This window comes from Cervus canadensis, chromosome 2 (genome assembly GCF_019320065.1).
Source record: "Cervus canadensis isolate Bull #8, Minnesota chromosome 2, ASM1932006v1, whole genome shotgun sequence".
NCBI classification, from domain to species: Eukaryota; Metazoa; Chordata; class Mammalia; order Artiodactyla; family Cervidae; genus Cervus; species Cervus canadensis.
In genome coordinates this window covers 95005046-95025684 of record NC_057387.1, presented here as the reverse complement: position 1 = coordinate 95025684, position 20639 = coordinate 95005046, and the positions used below count along the sequence as shown (strand labels likewise).

The 20639-nt window shown below is 39.4% G+C and overlaps 1 protein-coding gene across 6 annotated transcripts in view; it reads left to right on the top strand.

The window, feature by feature from the left end:
* MAST2 (microtubule associated serine/threonine kinase 2) overlaps positions 1-20639 on the top strand; it is a 202861-nt gene that overhangs the window by 139835 nt on the left and 42387 nt on the right. For all 6 annotated transcript variants that reach the window (XM_043461467.1, XM_043461466.1, XM_043461465.1 and 3 more), the window contains one exon: positions 3906-3997. In XM_043461467.1, coding sequence (XP_043317402.1) covers positions 3906-3997 — 92 coding nt within the window. The remainder of the gene's footprint in view (positions 1-3905; positions 3998-20639) is intronic.

The following is a 20639-nucleotide window of genomic DNA, read 5'->3' as shown; positions in this document are numbered from 1 at the left end:
TTAAATTACTTGGAAATAATTTGATCTTTTAAGGATTGCTTTTAAACTTTGTTAAGGTTTTCCTTGCTAATGTCCCGTGAATAACCAGGTTTCCCCCCTCTGTCTGGTGGAAACACAAACTGTTCCCAACCCTGTTTGAGTACCAGGGAGTGATTCCATCTGCTCTTTTTCTTAGGGAAGTTTCCTCAACCCCCAGGTTCTGTGCGGGCCATCTTCTCCCTGTGCTGTTGTGGGCATGTCTTTCCAGGTACTAAGCTCAGGCGGTTGTAGGACTGACCTTGTTTGTTTCCCTTCTCTTTAAGTGATCACTGTCCTACACTGCTTGTTGTCTAATGTCTGAAAGCTGTTTCATTTTTTCATCCTGCTTGGAAGACTAAAAGAGAATTCACACAAAACCACGTTCGAGCTCATGGTTCTTATGGAATGGGTAGAATTGAGTAAGTTAAAGAGCGAGGGCATACCTGTTGAAGAAGGTAGTGTGAGCCCTAGTACAGACCTTGGGTATCTTTCTGCTCAAGATCCCCTCGGTCCGAATAAGCTTTCTAAGGGTTAATGTGATTTCATATGTACCTTTCATAAAATATGACAAACCTAGACAGAGTATTAAGAACCAGAGACAACATTTTGCCAACAAAAGTCCGTCTAGTCAAAACTATGGTTGACCTGAACTGAACTGATAGTTACTAAGCCAATAAAGGAAATAAAAGGACTCACAGTAGCTTTGACCAGAAGGGGCACTTGGGGACTTTCTGGGGTAATAGAATCACTGTCTTTTGTTTTGGATGTATTATATAAATGTGTACAGTTGTCAGGGCTCATTGAACAGAACACCTAATTGAATATAAATTGAATCCCAGTTTGCTTTTTAGAAGAGGAAGTTATAACCGTTGAATGGTGTTGAGAGGTTACGTAAGACAAGGACTGAGAATTGACTTTGTTAGTGATGACCTTGATAACAGACAAGAAGGATGTTGGTTGTCTAGTCTAGAGTGGACAGGAGGGCCTTCCTTGTGGCTCAGTGGTAAAGGAGTCACTTCCCAATATGGGAGATGAGTTCGATCCCTAATCAGGGAAGATCCCACATGCCTCAGAGCAACTAAGACCATGCTCTTAAGACCAGCAAGAGAGGCCACTGCAGTGAGAAGCCTATGTACCACAGCTGGGGAGTGCCCCTCCTCCTCCTGCACAGCAACAAAGACCCAGCACAGCCAAAAATAATTTTTTTAAAGAGATAATAGGAAATGAGATATGAGGATAACAAGTACAGAATCCCTGCATGGACTTTTTCCCAAACAGGGGAGCAAAGTTGGGAGTGGTCTATGAAAGTTTTTTTTTTTTTCCATTTATTTTTATTAGTTGGAGGCTAATTACTTTACAATATTGAAGTGGGTTTTGTCATACATTGACTGAATCAGCCATGGAGTTACATGTATTCCCCATCCTGATGCCCCCTCCCACCTCCCTCTCCACCTGATTCCTCTGGGTCTTCCCAGTGCACCAGGCCCAAGCACTTTATGAAAGTTTTTATTCTAATTTTCTTGATGTGTAAGAAATGACATTATGTTTTTATGATGATGAGAATGACCCAATAGGATGTAGAAATTCGTGTTACAGGAGAAGGAAGACAGTGGAGGTATAGACTTCTTGAATAGGGAGTCAGGGAATTGACTTTCATAGCAACATGGTCTTCTGCTGCTGTTGATGGGAAAGTCAGTATATGTATACAGATTTAGGCTGATAGATTTTTTAAAAACATTTATTATTTATTTTTGACTGAGTCAGATCTTAGTTGCGACATTTGGGATCTTTTGTTGTGACACACAGGCTCTAGCTGTGGCATGTGGACTCCAGAGCAAACAGGCTCAGTAGTTGGGGCACGTGGGCTTAGTTGCCCCACGGCATGTGGGATCTTAGTTCCCTGACCAGGGATCAAACTTGTGTCTGCAGGATCAAACTTCCCCTGCATTGGAAGGTGGATTCTTAACCACTGGACCACCAGGAAATTCTCCAGGCTAGTAAGATTTTTGGAGCAGAAATATATAGTACTTCTTTTTGTTTTGATTCTTTTTACCCCTAGTTGAATAAAAAGCCAAGTCAGCAGATGAGGATAGGATTTGGGGAAGGGAAGAAGTACTGGAGGTTTGGGGAGAAGATGTGAATTAGTCTTGAGATGTAAGTTGTCTTGGAGAGAAAGTGCGTTACCTAAGTAGATGTAGTATGGATCCACTTGGTAGTTATCATCACAAACATAAAGAAACACCAGCCAGCATGATTTTGGATTTTTCTTCATTCACCATCAGCCGCCCAAGTGCAGTTGCAAAATAGATGGAAAGTTGGGTTTAAAAGGATTGGAATTTTCACCAGGACTGTGGTGTCCTAGGGGATAGCACGGTTTCAGTTAGAGCCAGAATTGAAACTGAATGTTGAGAAAATAAGTTAAGGTTATAGTTTGCTGATGACAGACTGAGTTCCGGGAGGCATGGTGTAAGCTTTCTTCTTTTTTTCTCTTTTTCTCTTTTTTTTTAAGATCAAGGAGTAGAGGGAGACTGTGTCAAATTAGAGGTGGAAGACTTGGGCCTTTGGTGGTAACAGGGGGTAATAAGGGCATGTGAGATGTGATCGGATGATTCCTGATGGTTTCTTAGGGACAGGTATGTGTCATTTCTAATCACAATCTCTTGAGATTGATCACAATCCTTCCAGCGATTCCTTATCACATTTCCAATAGTTCTTTACAGCAGTCTGGCAGCCCTACAGAGTCTGGCTGCAGTCTATACCCATAGCTTCTATAACCTACTTTTTTCCTTGTCATTTTCCCCTCCTGCCATCTACTTGAGTTTTTTGCTGTTTCTTAAAGATTCTGTCTCTTCATATCAGTGTTTACTGCCATTTGAGGATAGAAATTTTCTTTTGTTCTCTTCGGCTTCCCTTGCACCTGGAATGGTGCCTGGTGTGCAGTTGATGTTCAGTAAATATTTGTTTGAAAGAAAGTGAAAGTGAAGTCCCTCGTTCGTGTCCAGCTCTTTGTGACCCCATGGACTGTAGCCTGCCAGGCTCCTCCGTCCATAGGATTTTCCAGGCAAGAGTACTAGAATGGGTTGCCATTTCCTTCTCCAGGGCATCTTCCCAACCCAGGGATTGAACCCGGGTCTCCCGCATTGTGGGCAGACGCTTTACCACCTGAGCCACCAGGGAAGCTTTAAATATTTGTTTTGATGAATGTAAATGACCAGGCTTCTTTAATCCCTTTAAAAGATGGGCTAACTTTCAAATAAATTTACATACACTTTACAATAACAGGTTGAGCATGAAATGACTCTTCAACATGATTTGACTTTCTCCAAGCACAAGAAAAATCCTCAGGCATTAAAATGTAAAGGAAAGCCAACTTTGTAGAAGGAACCCAGCCTTGCTCTGAAATTTATGGTGAAATGAGACTATTAATTAATTGATTAAGCAGTTTTTCAAAGATAAATTTCATAGATTTAATAATTTCATTTTTATGGCAAGAACATTGATTTTTTTGAGAGATGAGAATATTTATGGCTTGTGTTTTTTGTTTTCTGAATCAAACTTGGAGTGGTCACTCTTCATTAGATACCATTTAGTGCGTGGTTATGACATTTAGGGAACTCCTTGGATATTTGCTTGGGAAGCAAAACCTGCACATTGGAAAAGTGCAGTGGCAATACAAGATAAAAGTCAAGGCCGTGACAAAAGTTATTGCAAGATGGAACACAATAAATTATGAAATCTCACTGTGCAAACAGTAATTGCTAACCCAGTTCAAAGTATTATACTGCTCAGCTCATGAAATGATGTGACTTTGTCTCTCGATAGCCACTCAAGTTCTATGGGCCCATGATACAACCCTGTTATAACTGACATTTGTGTTTTCATTGCAGCTGTCGGACAAGTAACCGCAAGAGTTTGATTGTGACCTCTAGTACATCACCTACACTACCACGGCCACACTCACCACTCCATGGCCACACAGGTGAGTGCTTAAAGAGTAAGAAAGGTGGAATAAAAGAGTGGTCACAGATGCCCAATTTCCTTCCTCTTCTCACTGCATGAGGTTCATCATGTTACAATATATTGTTTCTTCACTTGGCTGACTGAAGCAGACAGAACTCATGGGCATGCTTTCTATGGGAGAGTGTGTTCAGTCTGTTTTTGACTCTTAGTTATTTCTTGCCTTGACCTGTCAATATTACTTTTGGCTTGTGCATGTCTTGGGTCCACCACCCCTGTTCTGGTGTGTTGAGAGTGTGTTATGACTCCGGTCATCTGGGACATGTGATGAGGGCTCCATTAACATTTTGTCCTACCTTGCCCAAGAATTAGGGTTCACACAGATGGTTTTCTGCCTCATAGGACTCTTAATAACTTTCCCTCTTTTAGAACAGGAGTCAACAGTAGTGAGAGAACTGTTTGTTTCATGTTGACATTTGCTTCAATTCCAGTATGTGGAATCACTGATCTCATGCATTCAAACTCAGCTTCATCTGGAATATGGACTCTTCTAGGCAGTGTAAGGACTGATGTACTTGTGTCTGACTAAAGAATATATAAAAATTATGAGGCAGATGACCTCATTGGAGTTAGCCGTGTGTTTTAGTCTAGACATGTATTCTTAAATCGCAGGGGAGTCAGACCAGGAGACTCAGCTTTGTGGAAGGAGTTGTTGCTCTGCTGCACTGTTCACTGCTATTCTGTTTCCAGTGGAAGTTCTAAACTCGGGATAATGGAAACAGAGCAGGCTTGGACCCATAGGAAGCCATTGCTGCCTGGATTTGATAATCTACAGGCCTTGTCTTTGGGCAATAAGAAGGTACCAAAGTAGTGAAACAGTATAGCATTAAACCAAACAAGACAGGTCTGTTCCACTTGAGTTTGTCTCCTTGCTGATAGTTTACTGTGTCTTTGGAGAGTGTGCGGATGAATGAGGAATAGTTGTTTGAGCACCCTAAGAATCGGGTGATTTTGAAACTGATCTGTGTCCTTGAGATAAGGGTCTCACTTTATCAGACTCACTCAGATCCAGCAATTCAGTGTGCTCGTTGAATTTTCCAAGAATCAGTAGAATTCTCAATTACTATACTAACCCTAATATGAGAAGACACCACCAAGAGCACAGGCAGACCCAGGGAACTAGATCTACTTGGCTTTTAAAGCAGATCTCTCATTGTGCTTAGGGACTTTTCCTTCAAAATGAACTGGGCTAGGTGTTAGCTCAGATAGTGCATTCTAACCATGAACTTTGTAAAAACTCAGCATATATCTGACTTGGACTTTTCTTCATGTAGAAATTAATTTAGCACTTCCAAACCTTGAACATAGTATCACAACTGTAATGTGAATGCCAGGCAGTAATTGCTACTTGCAGCTTCTCTCTGATATGATTATCTCTTTGTTTAGATTCCTGACAGAGTTTAGGACTAAATCTTCCCTACTCAGGGACTTTGATCGAGAACATCATCTGGCCTTTTCAGCCTGCCTGGGTCTGCGGACTCTAGCTTTATGTTAATACATATAACATGCTTAGTATATGCTTAGTACTCCATAAATGTTAGCTATCATCATCATCTCTCTTAAATACTGCAGAAAATCTAGGTAGGCCTCAGATCCAGGGAGGAAGAACTGATGTAAAAGCCCAGTTCATGACTGTGGACTCTGTATTTAACCAAATGTTGAGAAAGCTCAAACTTCATATTGGATTAATTCTAAAATCTTATACATCCTGATATTTGGATCCACAGAATATTCTAAGACTCTTTATTTTCACTTTAAAGTCTGGAATATGTTGAATAATATGGGGTCTATGGATTTTAAAGTAGGTTCATTTCATACAGTTTAGTTCAATATTAAATATTTACTAGGTGACAGAGAATGAGATGGTTGGATGGCATCACTGACATGAGTTTGACCAAACTCAGAGACATAGTGAAGCTGGCTTGCTACAGTTCATGGGGTCACAAACAGTTGGACACAACTTGGCAACTGAACAACAACAGCATAACTAGATTATAACTATAGTAAGGTCAATTAAGTAGGCACTTAGCCATTCTGGAAGTGGAACCTTTCTAGTTCATTGTGGTTTTTTTTTTCTTTTAATTAATAAACTTTTTTTAGAGCAGTTTTAGATTCATGGTAAAACTGAGCAGATTGTACAGAGTTCCCATATACCCTGTCCCCACACATGTAACCACCTCCCGCACCGTCAGTATCCAGCACCAGAACAGTACATTTGTTACAACTGTTGAACCTGCATTGTCACATCATTATTACCCAAAACCCGTAGTTTACATTAGGGTTCGCTCTTCATGTGCATTATATGAGTTTTGACAAATGTATAGTGACATGTATCTACCATTGTAGTATGCAGAGTAGTTTTACTGCCCTAAAAGTCCTCTGTGTCCCATGTGTTCATCACTCTGTACCCCAACTCCTGACATTCACTAATCTTTTCACTGTCTCCATAGTTTTGCCTTTTCCAAAATGTCATGTAATTGGAATCACATAGTATGTAGCCTCTTCAGATTGGTTCACTTCTCTTAGTAATATGCATTTAGCTTTCTTCATATCTTATCATGGCTTGACAGATCATTTCTTTTTAGTGCTGAATAATATTCTATTGTCTGGATATACCACTCTCACAGGTTTTCATGTGTACATAAATTTTCAGTTCATTTGGTTAAATACGAAGGAGGGTGATTGCTAGATTGTATGGTTAAGGGTAGTTTTATAAAGTGGCTGAACCATTTTGACATTCCCACCAGCAACAAATGAGAATTTCAGTTGCTCTACAGAAACTTTCCAATTTTTGGTGTTGTCAGTGTTTTGTAATTTGGCCATTCTAATACATTTATAATAGGACCTTGTTGTTTCAGTTTGCTTATCCCTAGTGATACATGGTATTGAAGATTTTTTCATATGCTTACTTGCCATCTGTGTATCTTCATTGATGATGTGTCTTTTCACATCTTTTGCCTGCTTTTTAGTCAGGTTTATTTTCTTATTGTTGAGTTTTAAGTGGATTTTTGTATGTTTTGGATAGCAGTCCTTTATCAGATGTCTCTTGCAAGTATTAATATTTGTGGCTTGCTTTCTCCTCTTGCAGAGTAGAAGTTTTTCATTTTACTCTAGACCAGCTTATCAATTATTTATTTCATGGATTGTACATCTGGTCTTACATCTAAAATGTCATTGTCCTGTCTCAGGTCATCAAGGTTTTGTCCTACGTTATATTCTAGGAGTGTGGTTTTGTGTTTTATGATTAGGTCTGTGATCCATTTTGAGTTAATTTTTATGAGGATTTGCATCTATTCTTTTTTTTCAGGTGGCTGTCCAGTCATTACAGCACTATTTGTTAGGAAGAATGTCTTTTTTCCATAGTATTACTTTTGCTCCTTTGTCAAGCATTAGTTAATTATATTATTCTGGGTCTGTTTCTGGCTCTATTCTATTCAATTAATCTATTTGTTCTTCCTCTAACATCACACAGTTTTGACCACTGTAGCTTTAGAGTAAGTCCTGAGTTTGGTAATATCAGTCTTCCAACTCTTGTTCTTCTTCTTCAGTATTGAGTTGGATATTCTGAATCTTTTGCTTCTGCATATAAACTTTAGAATCAGTTTCTCCATCCATAAAGTAATTTGCTGAGACTTTGATTGTGTTTGTATTGAATCTACAGATCAAGTTGGGAAGAACTGACATCTTGACAGTGTTGAGTCTTCCTGTCCGTGAACGTGGAAACTCTACATTTAAGTAGTTCTTCTTTGATATCTTTCATCTGAGTTTTTAAATTTTCCTCATGTAGACCTTGTACATCTATAACTTGTTAGATTTATACCTAACTATTTCATTTTGGAGGTGCTAATGTGATTGGTAATATTTTTAATTTCAAATTCCACTTGTTCATTGATGGTATAAAGTGTTGACTTTTGTACATTAACCTTGTATCCTGCAACTTTGATACAATCACTTACTTGTTTCAGAAGGATTTTTGTTGATTTTTTTCCCCCAGATTTTCTGCATAGGCCATTATGTCATCTGTGAACAAAGACAGTTTTTATACTTTCTTCCTTCCCAGTCTGTATACTTTGTAACTCCTTTTTTTTAGCTTATTGTATTAGCTGGAACTTCCAGTATGATGTTGAAAAGCAGTGGTGAGAAGGTATAGTCATGCCATTTTTCTGATTTTGGCAGAAAACCTTGAAGTTTATTATCATTAAGTATCAATGTTAGCTGTACATTTTTGTAGATGTTCTTCATCAAATTGAGGAACTTCCCTTCCATTCCTAATTTATTGAAAGATTTTTTTTATAGATGGATTTTAGACTTTGTCAAATGCTTTTTCTGATCTGTTGATGTGATCATTTGATTTTGCTCCTTTAGCTATTAGTATAATGGTTTACATTAATTGATTTTCAGATATTGAACTAGCTTTGCATACCTAGCGTTAAAACCCTCTTAGTTATGGTGTATAATTTTTTTTATGCATTGTTGGATTGGATTTGTTAATATTTTGCAGAGGATTTTATTTCCATGTTCATGATAGATACTGGTTTTTAGTTTTCTTTTCTTATAATGTCTTTGCCTGGTTTTGGTGTTTGGGTTATGATGGCCTCATAGAATAACTTAGAAAGTATTCCCTCTACTTCTGTCTTCTTGAAAAGATTGTGGAGAATTGGTATAATTTCTTTTTGAATGTTTGATGGAATTCACAAGTGAACCTATCTGGGACCTGCTGCTTTCGGTTTTAGAAGATTATTAATTATTGATTAAATTTTTAATAGTTATAAGCCTATCCAGATTGTCTGTTTCTTCTTATGTGAGATTTGGCAGGTTTCGTCTTTAAGTAATTGGTGTATTTAAATCTGGATATCAAATTTGTGGGCATAGAGTTGTGCATAATTTTCTTTTATTATCCTCTTAATGCCCGTGGAATCTGTAGTAATAAAGCATCTGTTCTGATGTTAGTGACGTGTGTCTTTTCTATTTTCTTCCTTAGTTAGCCTGGCTAGATGCCTGTCCATTTTGTGGATCTTATCAAAGAACCAGTTTTTGGTTTTGTTGATTTTCTCTATTGATTTCCTGTTTCCAATTTCATTGATTTCTGCTCCAGTATTTTTTCTTTTCATCTGCTTATGTTTAATTTGCTCTTTTTCTGGCTTCTTAAGGTGGAGGCTTAGGTGATTAATCTTAAATCTTCCTTAATTAATTAATCAAGATTCAATTTTTTTTTTTTTTTTTGGCTATAGCATGCAGCTTGGGCATGTAGGATTTTAGTTCTCTGACCAGAGATTGAATACATGCTCCCTGCATTGGAAGCGTGGAATCTTAATCACTGGACTGCCAGAGAAGTCCCAAGATTCAATTTTTAAAGGTTATACTCCATTTACAGTTACTGTGAAGTATTGTCTATATTCCCCCATGTTGTACAATACATCCTTGTAGCATATCTTTTTTTATTCAGCCACATCATGCATCATAAGGGGTCTTAGTTCCCCTGCCAGGGATCAAACCCATGTTCCCTGCAGTGGAAGCCCAGAGTCTTAACCACAGATTGCCAGGGAAATCCCTCTTGTAGTCTGTCTTATTTCCAGTAGTGTGTACCTCACACTCCCTCACCCCATTGCACAAACTTGGTAAGTTGTAGTTTCATTTTTATTTACTTAAAAATACTTTAAAATTTTTGTTGAGATTTCTTCTTTGACCTAATTGTGTTATTTTTGAACTGTGTTGTTTAATCTTCAAATATTTGGAGGTTTTCCCAGTTGTCTTTCTGTTTATTGATTACTAGTTTAATTCTACTGTGATCTGAAAGCAGATGGGTGAATTCTTTTCAATTAAATTTGTTGTTGTTGTTGTTCAGTCGATAAGTTGTGTCCGACTCTTTGCACCTCATGGACTGCAGCGCACCAGGCCTCCCTGTCCCTCACCATCTCCTGAAATTTGCCCAAGTTCATGTCCATTGAGTCAGTGATGCTGTCCAACCATCTCATACTCTGCTGTCTTCTTCTCCTTTTGCCTTCAATCTTTTCCAGCATCAGGGTCTTTTCCAATGAGTCTGCTCTTTGCATCAGGTGGCCAAATACTTGTAGCTTCAGCTTTAACATCAGTCCTTCCAATGAATACTCAGGGTTGATTTCATTTAGGATTGACTGGTTTGATCTTGTTGTCCAAGGAACACTGAAGAGTCTTCTCCAGCACCATAATTCAAAAGCATCAATTCTTCAGTGCTCACTCTTTTTTATGGTCCAATTCTCATATCCGTACATGACTACTGGAAAAACCATAGCTTTGACTAGACAGACCTTTGTTGGCAAAGTGTTGTCTCTGCTTTTTAATACACTGTCTAGGTTTGTCATCGCTTTCCTTCCAAGAAACAAGTGTCTTCTAATTTCATGGCTACAGTCACCATCTCAGTGATGTTGGATCCCAAGAAGAGAAAATCCGTCACTGCTTCCACTTTTCCCCTTCTATTTGCCATGAATAATGGGACTGGATGCCATGATCTTAGTTTTTTAGTGTTGAGTTTTAAGCCAGCTTTATCATTCTCCTCTTTCACCCTCATCAAGAATCTCTTATAGTTCCTCTTTGCCTTCTGCCATTTCAGTGGTATCATCTGCATATCTGAGGTTGCTGATATTTTTCCCAGCAATCTTGATTCCAGATTGTAAGTCATCCAGCCTGGCATTTTGCATGATGTACTCTGCATATAAGTTAAATAAACAGGGTAACAATATACAGCCTTGTCGTACTCCTTTCCCAGTTTTAAATCAGTCACTTGTTTCATGTAAGGTTCTAACTGTTGCTTCTTGACCCACATACAGGTTTCTCAGGAGACAGGTTAGATGGTCTGCTCTTCCCATCTCTTTAAGAATTGTCTACAGTTTGTTGTGCTCCACACAGTCAAAGGCTTTAGCATAGTCAATGAAGCAGAAGTAGATGTTTTTCTGGAATTCCCTTGCTTTCTCTATGATCCAACAAATGTTGGCAATTTGATCTCTGGTTCCTCTGCCTTTTCTAAACCCAGCTTGTACATCCAGAATTTCTCGATTCAAATACTGTTGAAGCCTAATTTGAAGGATTTTGAGTATTACCTTGCTAGCCTATGAAATGAGTGCAATTGTCTTGTAGTTTGAACATTCTTTAGCACTGCTTTTGCTTGGGGTTGGGTTTCCCCAAACTGTGTGGAATGTACTTACTTCCACATTCTTTTGATTAGTGTTAGCAGGTCTCTTCTTACTCTATCCATTTGCTTTTAATTTATATGTGCCTTTATATTTTAAAAGGCTTCCTTGTAAAACTACACTTAGTTGGGCCTTGTTTTTATTTTTTTTTAATCTATGTGAGAGTCTCAATCTTTTTAATTTAGACTGTAAACATTTAACGTGATTATTGATATAGTTGGGCTTCCCAGGTGGTGCTAGTGGTGAAGAACCTGCCTGCCAATGCAGAAGGTGTAAGAGATGTGGGTTTGATCCCTGGGTCGGGAAAATCCCCTGGAGGAGGGCATGGCAACCCACTCCAGTATTCCTGCCTGGAGAATCCCATGGACAGAGTAGCCTGGTGGGCTACAGTCCATATGGTCGCAAAGAGTCAGAAACAACTGAAGCGACTTAGCATGCTTGCGTTGATATAGTTGTTCAGTCGCTCAGTCGTGTCCAATTCTTTGTGACCCCATGGACTGCAGCAATGCCAGGTTTCCCTGTCCTTCATCTCCTGGAGCTTGATCAAACTCATGTCCATTGAGTCGGTGATGCCATCTTACCCTCTGTTGTCTTTTATGTAGGTCCAAGTTTCTGATCTATATCATTTTACTTCTCTTAGAACTTTTTTTTTTCTACCACACTGCACAGCTTACAGGATCTTAGTTCCTTGACCAGGGATTGAACCTGGGCCAGGGCAATGAAAGCTCCAAGTCCCAACCACTGGTCTACCAGGGAATTCTCTTAGAACTTTCAACATTCCTTGTAAGGCAGGTCTGTTGGCAACAAATTCCCTCAATATTTGATTATCTAAGAAAGTCTTAGTTTCTCTTTCACTTATGAAGAATAATATTGTAGAGTACAGAATACTAGGTTGGTGGGGTTTTTTCCCTCTTAACTCCCTTGTTTGCGAGATGTCTGAGAAGTAGAATATAATTCTTTTCTTCTCTGTAGGTAAGATCTTCTTACCATCTGGTTTGTTTCAAGCTTTTTTTCATTGTCTTTGATTTTTTTTCTAAGTTTGAATATAGTATGCTAGGTGTAGGGTTTTTTTTTGGCATTTAATCCTGCTTTGTGTTCTCTGAGTTTCCTGGATCTGTGGTTGGGTGTCTGACATTGACTGGGGTAAATTCTCAGTCATTATTGTTTCAAATATTTCTTCCTGTTTCTTCCTGTGTCATTTCCATTACACAAGTCTTAACACCTTTTGTAGTTGTCCCACAGTTCTTAGATATTCTGTTCTATTAATTTCAGTCTTTTCTCTCTCTCTTTTTAGTTTTGGAAATTTCTAGTATCATTCCTCAAGGTCAGAGATTATTTTCTCAACTGTGTCCGTTCCACTAATGAGCCTTTCAAAGACATTCTTAGTGATTTTCTTATTGATGGACATTATAGCAGTCTGAGCCTAATTAGGAGACAGAAACCACACAGTGATTTAAACAGATGAAGTTTAATAGAATTATAAACTGTGACAATAAAAGAAGACCAGAACCGGCCCACAGCCACTGAGCAATCAGCATGCAGCTCTCCAGAACACTGGCACAGCAGCCAGTATCCAGGCCTGCACAGAGGGTAGGTGGCATGGAGTATGTCATATCGCTCAGGAACAACGTGGAAGACAAGCCATAGAGTACAAGGGGTGAACCAGCAAGCAGAGGGCATCAAGGTACCAGTGTGGGCATGCCTGGAGCATACAGTGTCATTTCAGGGAGGGCTATGGGAAGGTGATCACCAGGTCAGGTTCGGGATGCAAGGTTGACAGCGTGTGACTTGGTCAGAGCACCCCTGCCTGTCCTCACTGCCACGCCAACAAGGAGGTGTTGCTGGGACTGCACCCTGAGCCTCTTCCTTGTACAGTGTCCCTCCAGCGCCCTCTACTGGGAAAGTTTAATGTGTTTGCTATAAATGAAATGCCTAAACAAGCAGAAGATGTTAAGAAGAGATGGTAAGAATGCACAGAAGAACTATACAAAAAAGGTCTTCACGACCCAGATAATCACAATGGTGTGATCACTCACCTAGAGCCAGACATCCTAGAATGCGAAGTCAAGTGGGCCTTAGGAAGCATCACTATAAGCAAAGCTGGTGGAGGTGATGGAATTCCAGTTGAGCTATTTCAAATCCTAAAAGATGATGCTGTGAAAGTGCTGCACTCAATATGTCAGCAAATTTGGAAAGCTCAGCAGTGGCCACAGGACTGGAAAAGGTCAGTTTTCATTCCAGTCCCTAAGAAAAGCAATGCCAAAGGATGTTCAAAATACCACACAATTCCACTCATCTCACCCGCTACCAAAGTAATGCTCAAAATGCTTCAACAGTACGTGAACCGAGAACTTCCAGATGTTCAGGCTGGATTTAGAAAAGGCAGAGAAATCAGAGATCAAACTGCCAACATCCATTGGCTCACAGAAAAAACAAGAGAGTTCCAGAAAAACATCTACTTCTGCTTCATTGACCACACCAAAGCCTTTGACTGTGTGGATCACAACAAACTGTGGGAAATTCTTAAAGAGATAATTTAAGATTTAAATTAAATTTAATTTTTACCTGCCTCCTGAGAAATCTGTATGTAGGTCAAGAAGCAACAGTTAGAACCGAACATGGAACAATGGACCTGGTTCCAAATCGGGAAAGGAGTACATCAAGGCTGTATTTTGTCATCCTGCTTATTTAGCTTATATGCAGAGCACATCATGTGAATTTCTGGGCTGAATGAAGCACAAGCTAGAATCAAGATTGTTGGGAGAAATATCAATAACCTCAGATATGCAGATGACACCACCCTTATGACAGAAAGTGAAGAGAAACTGAGGAGCCTCTTGATGAAAGTGAAAGAGGAGAGTGAAAAAGCTGGCTTTATTAAAACTCAGCATTCAAGAAACTAAGATCATGGCCTCTGGGCCCATCACTTTATGCAAGGAGATGGGGAAACAATGAAAGCAGTGAAAGACTTTATTTTCTTGGGCTCCAAAGTCACTGCAGATGGTGACTGCACCCGTGAAATTAAAAGACACTTGCTCCTTGGAAGAAAAGCTATGATAAACCTAGACAGCATATTAAAAAGCAGAGACATTACTTTGCCAACAAAGGTTTGTATAGTCAAAGCTATGGTTCTTCCAGTAGTCATGTATGGATGTAAGAGTTGGACTATAAAGAAAGCTGAGCGCCGAAGAATTGATGCTTTTGAACTGTAGTGTTGAAGAAGACTCTTGAGAGTCCCTTGGACAGCAGGGAGATTCAACCAGTCCATCCTAAAGGAAATCAGTCCTGAATATTCATTGGAAGGACTGATGCTGAAGCTGAAACTCCAATACTTTGGCCACCTGATGGGAAGAAGTGACTCGTTGGAAAAGACCCTGATGCTGGGAAAGATTGAAGGCAGGGGGAGAAGGGGACGACAGAGGATGAGATGGTTGGATGGCATTACCGAGTCAATGGACATGAGTTTGAGTATGCTCTGGGAGTTGGTGATGGACAGGGAGACCTGGCGTGCTGCAGTCCATGGGGTTACAAAGAATCGGACACTACTGAGCAACTGAACTGAACTGAAAGGAATTCTCTCCTCTGTGGCAGAGAAAGTATTAAAGGATGAATTTTAGAAATATCTGATTGATAACTAGCACAAATATTTAGATTGTTTTCAGTTCTTCACTATTTTAGTTAGTGTTGCAACAAACATCCTTCTTCATATTCTTTTTGTATATATGCATCAGTCAGTCTGTTCAGTCGCTCAGTCATGTCTGACTCTTTGCAACCCCATGGACTGTAGCATGCCAGTATATATATGCATAAAGACTGTCTGAGAAAAAAAGACTGTCTAAAAATGTGTAGACATGAACTTGCTGAATTGTATTTTCAGAGTAAGCTTAACAGGTCAGTGGGTGTATTTATATGATGTTTGTTCCATGTCATCTGATTCTAAACTGGTACAATGGGACTAAAAGTGTGTCTTCCTTAAGCCTTCAGCCCCTGTCATGCAGGGTCAAGAGCAATCTCCAGTAACCCACTCCTCTTTACTCCCTAACTCTTGCAGTCTTCCCATCTCTTACCTGTCTTGAATCCACTATGGGCTAATTTCATTATCCCTGACTGATAGGAACCCCCAGATATTTGAGCCTTCTATCTCCTATATTCCTAGTTCCTGTAAACCTCTGAACATTTCCTGTTCTGACTTTTTTTCTCATCTCTCTCTGACTCTGAGGACTTCCAATGTACCATTTGGACTCAGTCCATCAGTCTAGTTCTAATGAAATCCTGGGGAGGAGGGAAGGGTTAGAATACTGGCTCTCTGCTACCCTCTTACCGCCCCCCTGACCTCTGATCACTGGGCCTGAAAGGGAGAGTACATGTTCTTGTCTTTTCAGTATTTTCCCTCTCTTCTTCCTAGTGCCCCAAAACTTTGAATCTCATACCATTAAATACTATCACTTATCATTAAATACCATCATTGCCGCTATAAATATCTTAGTTCTTGACTCACTTTTACTCTTCAGTTCTAACTCTTCTGTTATTCTTGATAGTTTGAATACATGTATGTTGAGGTTCTTTTCAGTTCTTAGGACTTTTAGTTCTTTGAACCTATCTTCCAATGAGTTTCTCCTCCAAACTTCCTTGGTCACATATGCCCTGTGCTATATATTTAGACTTTGTTTCCATAATTTCCTTCTTCCTTCTCTCCAAATACTAACACAGTCTTTCTCCTGTGCCATCTAGAAATATCCCCCCAAATCAGCCATTTGATTCCAGGACCTCTGGTCCTTGGAACCCTTAAATATGTTAAGTTTGAGATGCCTTTTAGGCACTGGCATGGGCACATCAATGTATTAATCTTGACTTCAAGAGAGAAGTAGGGCTGGAGAGTGCCTGCCAGAGAATATGAGGAGCCAGCAGGGTACTAACCCATGTTTAAGGCCCAGTGGTACAAAGGGGAGGGTGAAAGCAAGCAGTCATTACTTGAGAAAGCTGCAAGGAAAGCTGTGTCCACAGGGACAGTGAAGTTTCACCTAATTTGTTAAGAGCTATACTAAATGTATGTCCAGGATGTATAGAAATACAAAAGTAAAGATATGCTGGCATTTTAAAAAGACCAGTGAGAGGCCCTGGCCATTGTCAAGATGTCAGCAAGGGAGTACTAGAAACGTAGAAAATATATAAATATGGGAAAAGTTATGCGGTCAGATCAGCAGGGATTAAAACTAATTGTCTCCAGATTTCCTGTTCAGATGATTAATGAGTGATGATACTCTTAAATGAAATTGAAGAGAACAAATTTAGGGAAAGAAGAAAGAAGATCACAGAAACAAATCCATATATATGTGGTCACTTGATTTATGACAATGGCAACATTGGGACAATTGGACATTCATATGGGGAAATTGAAAGACTTAGCTCTTACTTCACAAAAATCAATTTCAGGTGAATGGTAAATTTTTTTTTTCAGCTTCTGTTAGATATAATTAATATATAAAACTTTGGCCACCTGATGCGAAGACCTGACTCATTTGAAAAGACCCTGATGCTGGGAAAGATTGAGGGCAGGAGGAGAACGGGACGACAGAGGATGAGATGGTTGGATGGCATCACCGACTCAATGGACATGGGTTTGGGTGGACTCTGGGAGTTGGTGATGGACAGGGAGGCCTGGTGTGCTGCGGTTCATGGGGTCGCAAAGAGTCGGACACGACTGAGCAACTGAACTGAACTGAACTGAAGATATTTAAAGTACACATGTGAAAATTTGATATACATGAATTGTGGATTTAAATTGGAAAACCAAAACACTAAACATTTAGAAGACATACAGTAGAACATATTTATTTTTTAAAAAGGACAGAAAGAGAATTGGTAATACGTAAAGGGATTTTTTTGTAAAGGACACATAAAGATAGTGTGATTGAAAAATGGCCGAGGGACTTGAACAGGTGGTTCACAAAAGCAATCTAAATGGCCAATAAATATGTGAAAAGATACTTTAATCTCATTGGTTATTATGGAAATGCAAAATAAAATCACAATGACATACCATTCTGTTACCATCAGACATGGCTTAAATTAAAATGACAGAACCAAGTGTAGATAAGTATATGAAACAATGGGAACTCTTAAGCATTACTGGTGGAACCATACATTGGTAATCCATTTTGCAAAAACAGTTTGGCATTTTCTTAGGTGAAGTTTAAAAACAGATTAGAGCGCAAAAGGTCACATATTGTATGATTCCATTTCTATGAAATGTCCAGAATGGATGATGCCATAGAAACAGAAACTAGATTAGTGATTGCCAGTCTTAGGAGACAGGTGCAGTTTCTTTTTTGAGTGATAAAAATGTTCTGGAAGTAGATAGTCGTGATGTTTGCACAACTTTGAGAATGTACTAAAACTGCTACACTGTGCAGTTTAAAAGGAATTTTATTGCATGTGAATTGTATCTTTTTTTTTTTTTTGGCCACACCACGCGACTTGTGGGATCTTAATTCCTCAACCAGGGATCGAATCTGGGCTGGCAGTGGAACAGAGTCCTAATCACTGGACCACCAGGGAATTCCCTATATCTCAACGTTTTTAATTGAGAAAAACTAAACTCAGGTGTTAAGGATGCCTATTTAGTTGGTAAAGCTGTAAAGAAATGATTGCCATAAAATTCAGGGTAATGTTTACCTTTAATGGGAAAGGGGAGGTATTTTGACTGGAAAGGTTTGACTAGAAGAAGGCATTTTGGAAGATGGCATCGTTAACCTGGATGGTATTTATATAGGTGCTTGCTATATAGTTATATTACTTTATTACTAGTTAAACTGTGTAAATGAAGCAATTGGTTCAAGGTCAGCTGATTGCTCTGTCAACTGAAAAAAATGCGCAACGTGAGAGTTGTGAGTTAAGTTTTATTTGGGGCAAAATGAGGACTGTAGCCCAGGAAATAGCATCTCAGCTTGGAGAAACTGCTCCAAAGAGATGGGGGGAAAGGTCAGTATATATGTGATTTTGGTGAAGCAAGGAGTACATGCAATCAAGCACATATTTTTGCAGAAGTTTTCTGCTAGTCTTGTGAAGGTTACTGCTGATCACGAGGAACAGTCATCACCATGAAGGATTTTAGTGCTTTTCTAGATATGAGGAGATGCATGAACTGGGCTCATAAAATTTTCTCTTCAAAATACCTAACAATATGAAGACCTGTTCTGCCAGTTTTTCCCAGAACACAGATTGCCTCATTTCTGATCTCCACCCTGAATTCCTTTCAGGGGTTGTTGATGATCAGCTGCAGTGGCTCATAATTTGATCCTTGTAGAGGTAGATGGCAAGTGCCAATTTGTAGGTGACAGCTCCCAGTTCTATTTATCTTTTATTATAACTTGTTTCTCTGGGATGGATGATTGCTTGTCTTTGAATTATTTCTTCCAACTGCTTGGTGAAGTTGAAAAAACCTGCTTCTTGGGCTGCTGGGTTTTCTATCAGATTTTTTGTCCTTGTTGAGCGATTTCTGGCTGTTTTCAAGGATAAGTTCCTCTCAATGATGTAATTTTTTTTCCCCTAGAGCCAGAACTGTAGATGTAAGTCAATAAGAATTATCAAGTCAATTTAATTATTTTCTTCAAAATGTTAGCATCTTTATCTTCCCTCAAAAGAAGACCAATTCAAATTATATTGATTCTATTCTGTCATAGTCTTCATATTAGTGATTTTTGGTCTCTTGGTAAAATGAATATTGGAAAGTATAGAAAAAGGCACAAACATTTTAGAACTTAGCTTCTGTATAATAAATAATTTCTATGGTATTTATCCCAGGTTCCTGGCACAGGGCTTCTAAAAACCTTGGAATTTTCTGAGAAAGTCTTATGCCAGTGAAGTAACTCAAGGAGGCCCCCTAGATAGCTCCAGGATGGAGTCTTGTCACCAGGAAAATCAACCACATAAATAGAGAGTTGAAACTTTGGTTCAACCCAGCCTCATGGGGAGGGGAAGGAGCTGGAGATTGAGTTCATTGTTTAGCCAGTGATAGAATCAATTGTTCTTACGTAGTGAAACTCCAGTGAAAACTGTAGACACCAAAGCTTATAGTAGCGCTTCCTGGTTGGTGAACACATTTATTGTGCCAGGAAGCAGGACGCACCCAGATTCCACGAGGAGGGTGCACAGGAGCTCTACGTTCCTTTCCTGACTTCACCTATGTACATCCTTTCTAATAAACTGTAATAATGAATATGATACTTTCTGAGTTCTGTGAGTTGTTCTAGTGAATTATTGTAGCTGGAAGGGAGGCAGGCATGGAAACCTCCAGATTTATAGTCAGTAGGTCAGAAGTACAGGTACCTCCCTCCTCCCAAGATAAATGGCTGGTGTAGAAAATGAGGCAGTCTTATTAAGGACTTTGCCCTTAACCTGTTGGGTCTGTACTAACTCTTTGAGGTTGGTGTCAGAATTGAACTACACCCAGTTAGTGTCAGAATAGTATCTTTTTTGAAAAGTATGTTGGAGCCTGGCCGTTTGGGAGGAATACATGTTATAATGAGTTTATTATTTCATCAACTTCCAGGTGGTAGGAATCCATTGTTAATTACCCCCGAAACAGGGATGCTTTTTGCCAGCGATTACAGTCTCACACCTAGAGACCTGATTTTGGATATGTCCTGGTGACTACTCCCATAACTTGCAAGCCATTTCCATTCTGTGATGTTGGCAATGTTTGGTATATAAGACATTGAATTGTGAACCAACTCTAAAATGTTCTAATGAACAAATGTGTAAACCTTGGTGGTGGTGGTGGTGGTGGTGGATTAGTTGCCAAGTCGTGTCTGACTCTTGTGACCCCATGGACTGTAGCCCACCAGGCTCCTCTGTCCATGGAATTTTCCAGGCAAGAATACTAGAGTGGATTGCCATTTCCTTCTCCAGGGGATCTTCCCGACCCAGGAGTTGAACCTGGGTCTCCTGCATTGCAGGCAGATTCTTTACTGACTGAGCTTTGAGAGAATGATAAATTAATAAGTACTTACCTCATTGACACTGAAACAAAGATGTTTACCATATGGTGCCCTTAATTCTGGTAAATGCCATCAAGTGTTCAAACAGAGGCAAGCAGAGGAGAAAGAGGACATTCATAGTTCAGGTTAAATAGGTTTTCTTTGTTTTTTAATTGATTTCTTCAGTTATCTTTGTGATTTCCTTTATTCTGGGTTTCATTTGCTCTTCTTTTTCTAATTTCTTAAGATAAAAACTGAGGTCATTGAACTGAATTTTCTTTTTCTAAAAATATTTATTTACTTGTCTGTGTCCGATCTTCATTCCATCGTGCAGGATCTTTCCTTGCAGCTAATGGACTCTCTAATTGTGGCATGGGCTCAGTAGTTGTGGCATATAGGCTTGGTTGCTCCATGGCGTGTGGGATCTTAGTTCTCAGACCAGGGATCAAACCCGCATCCC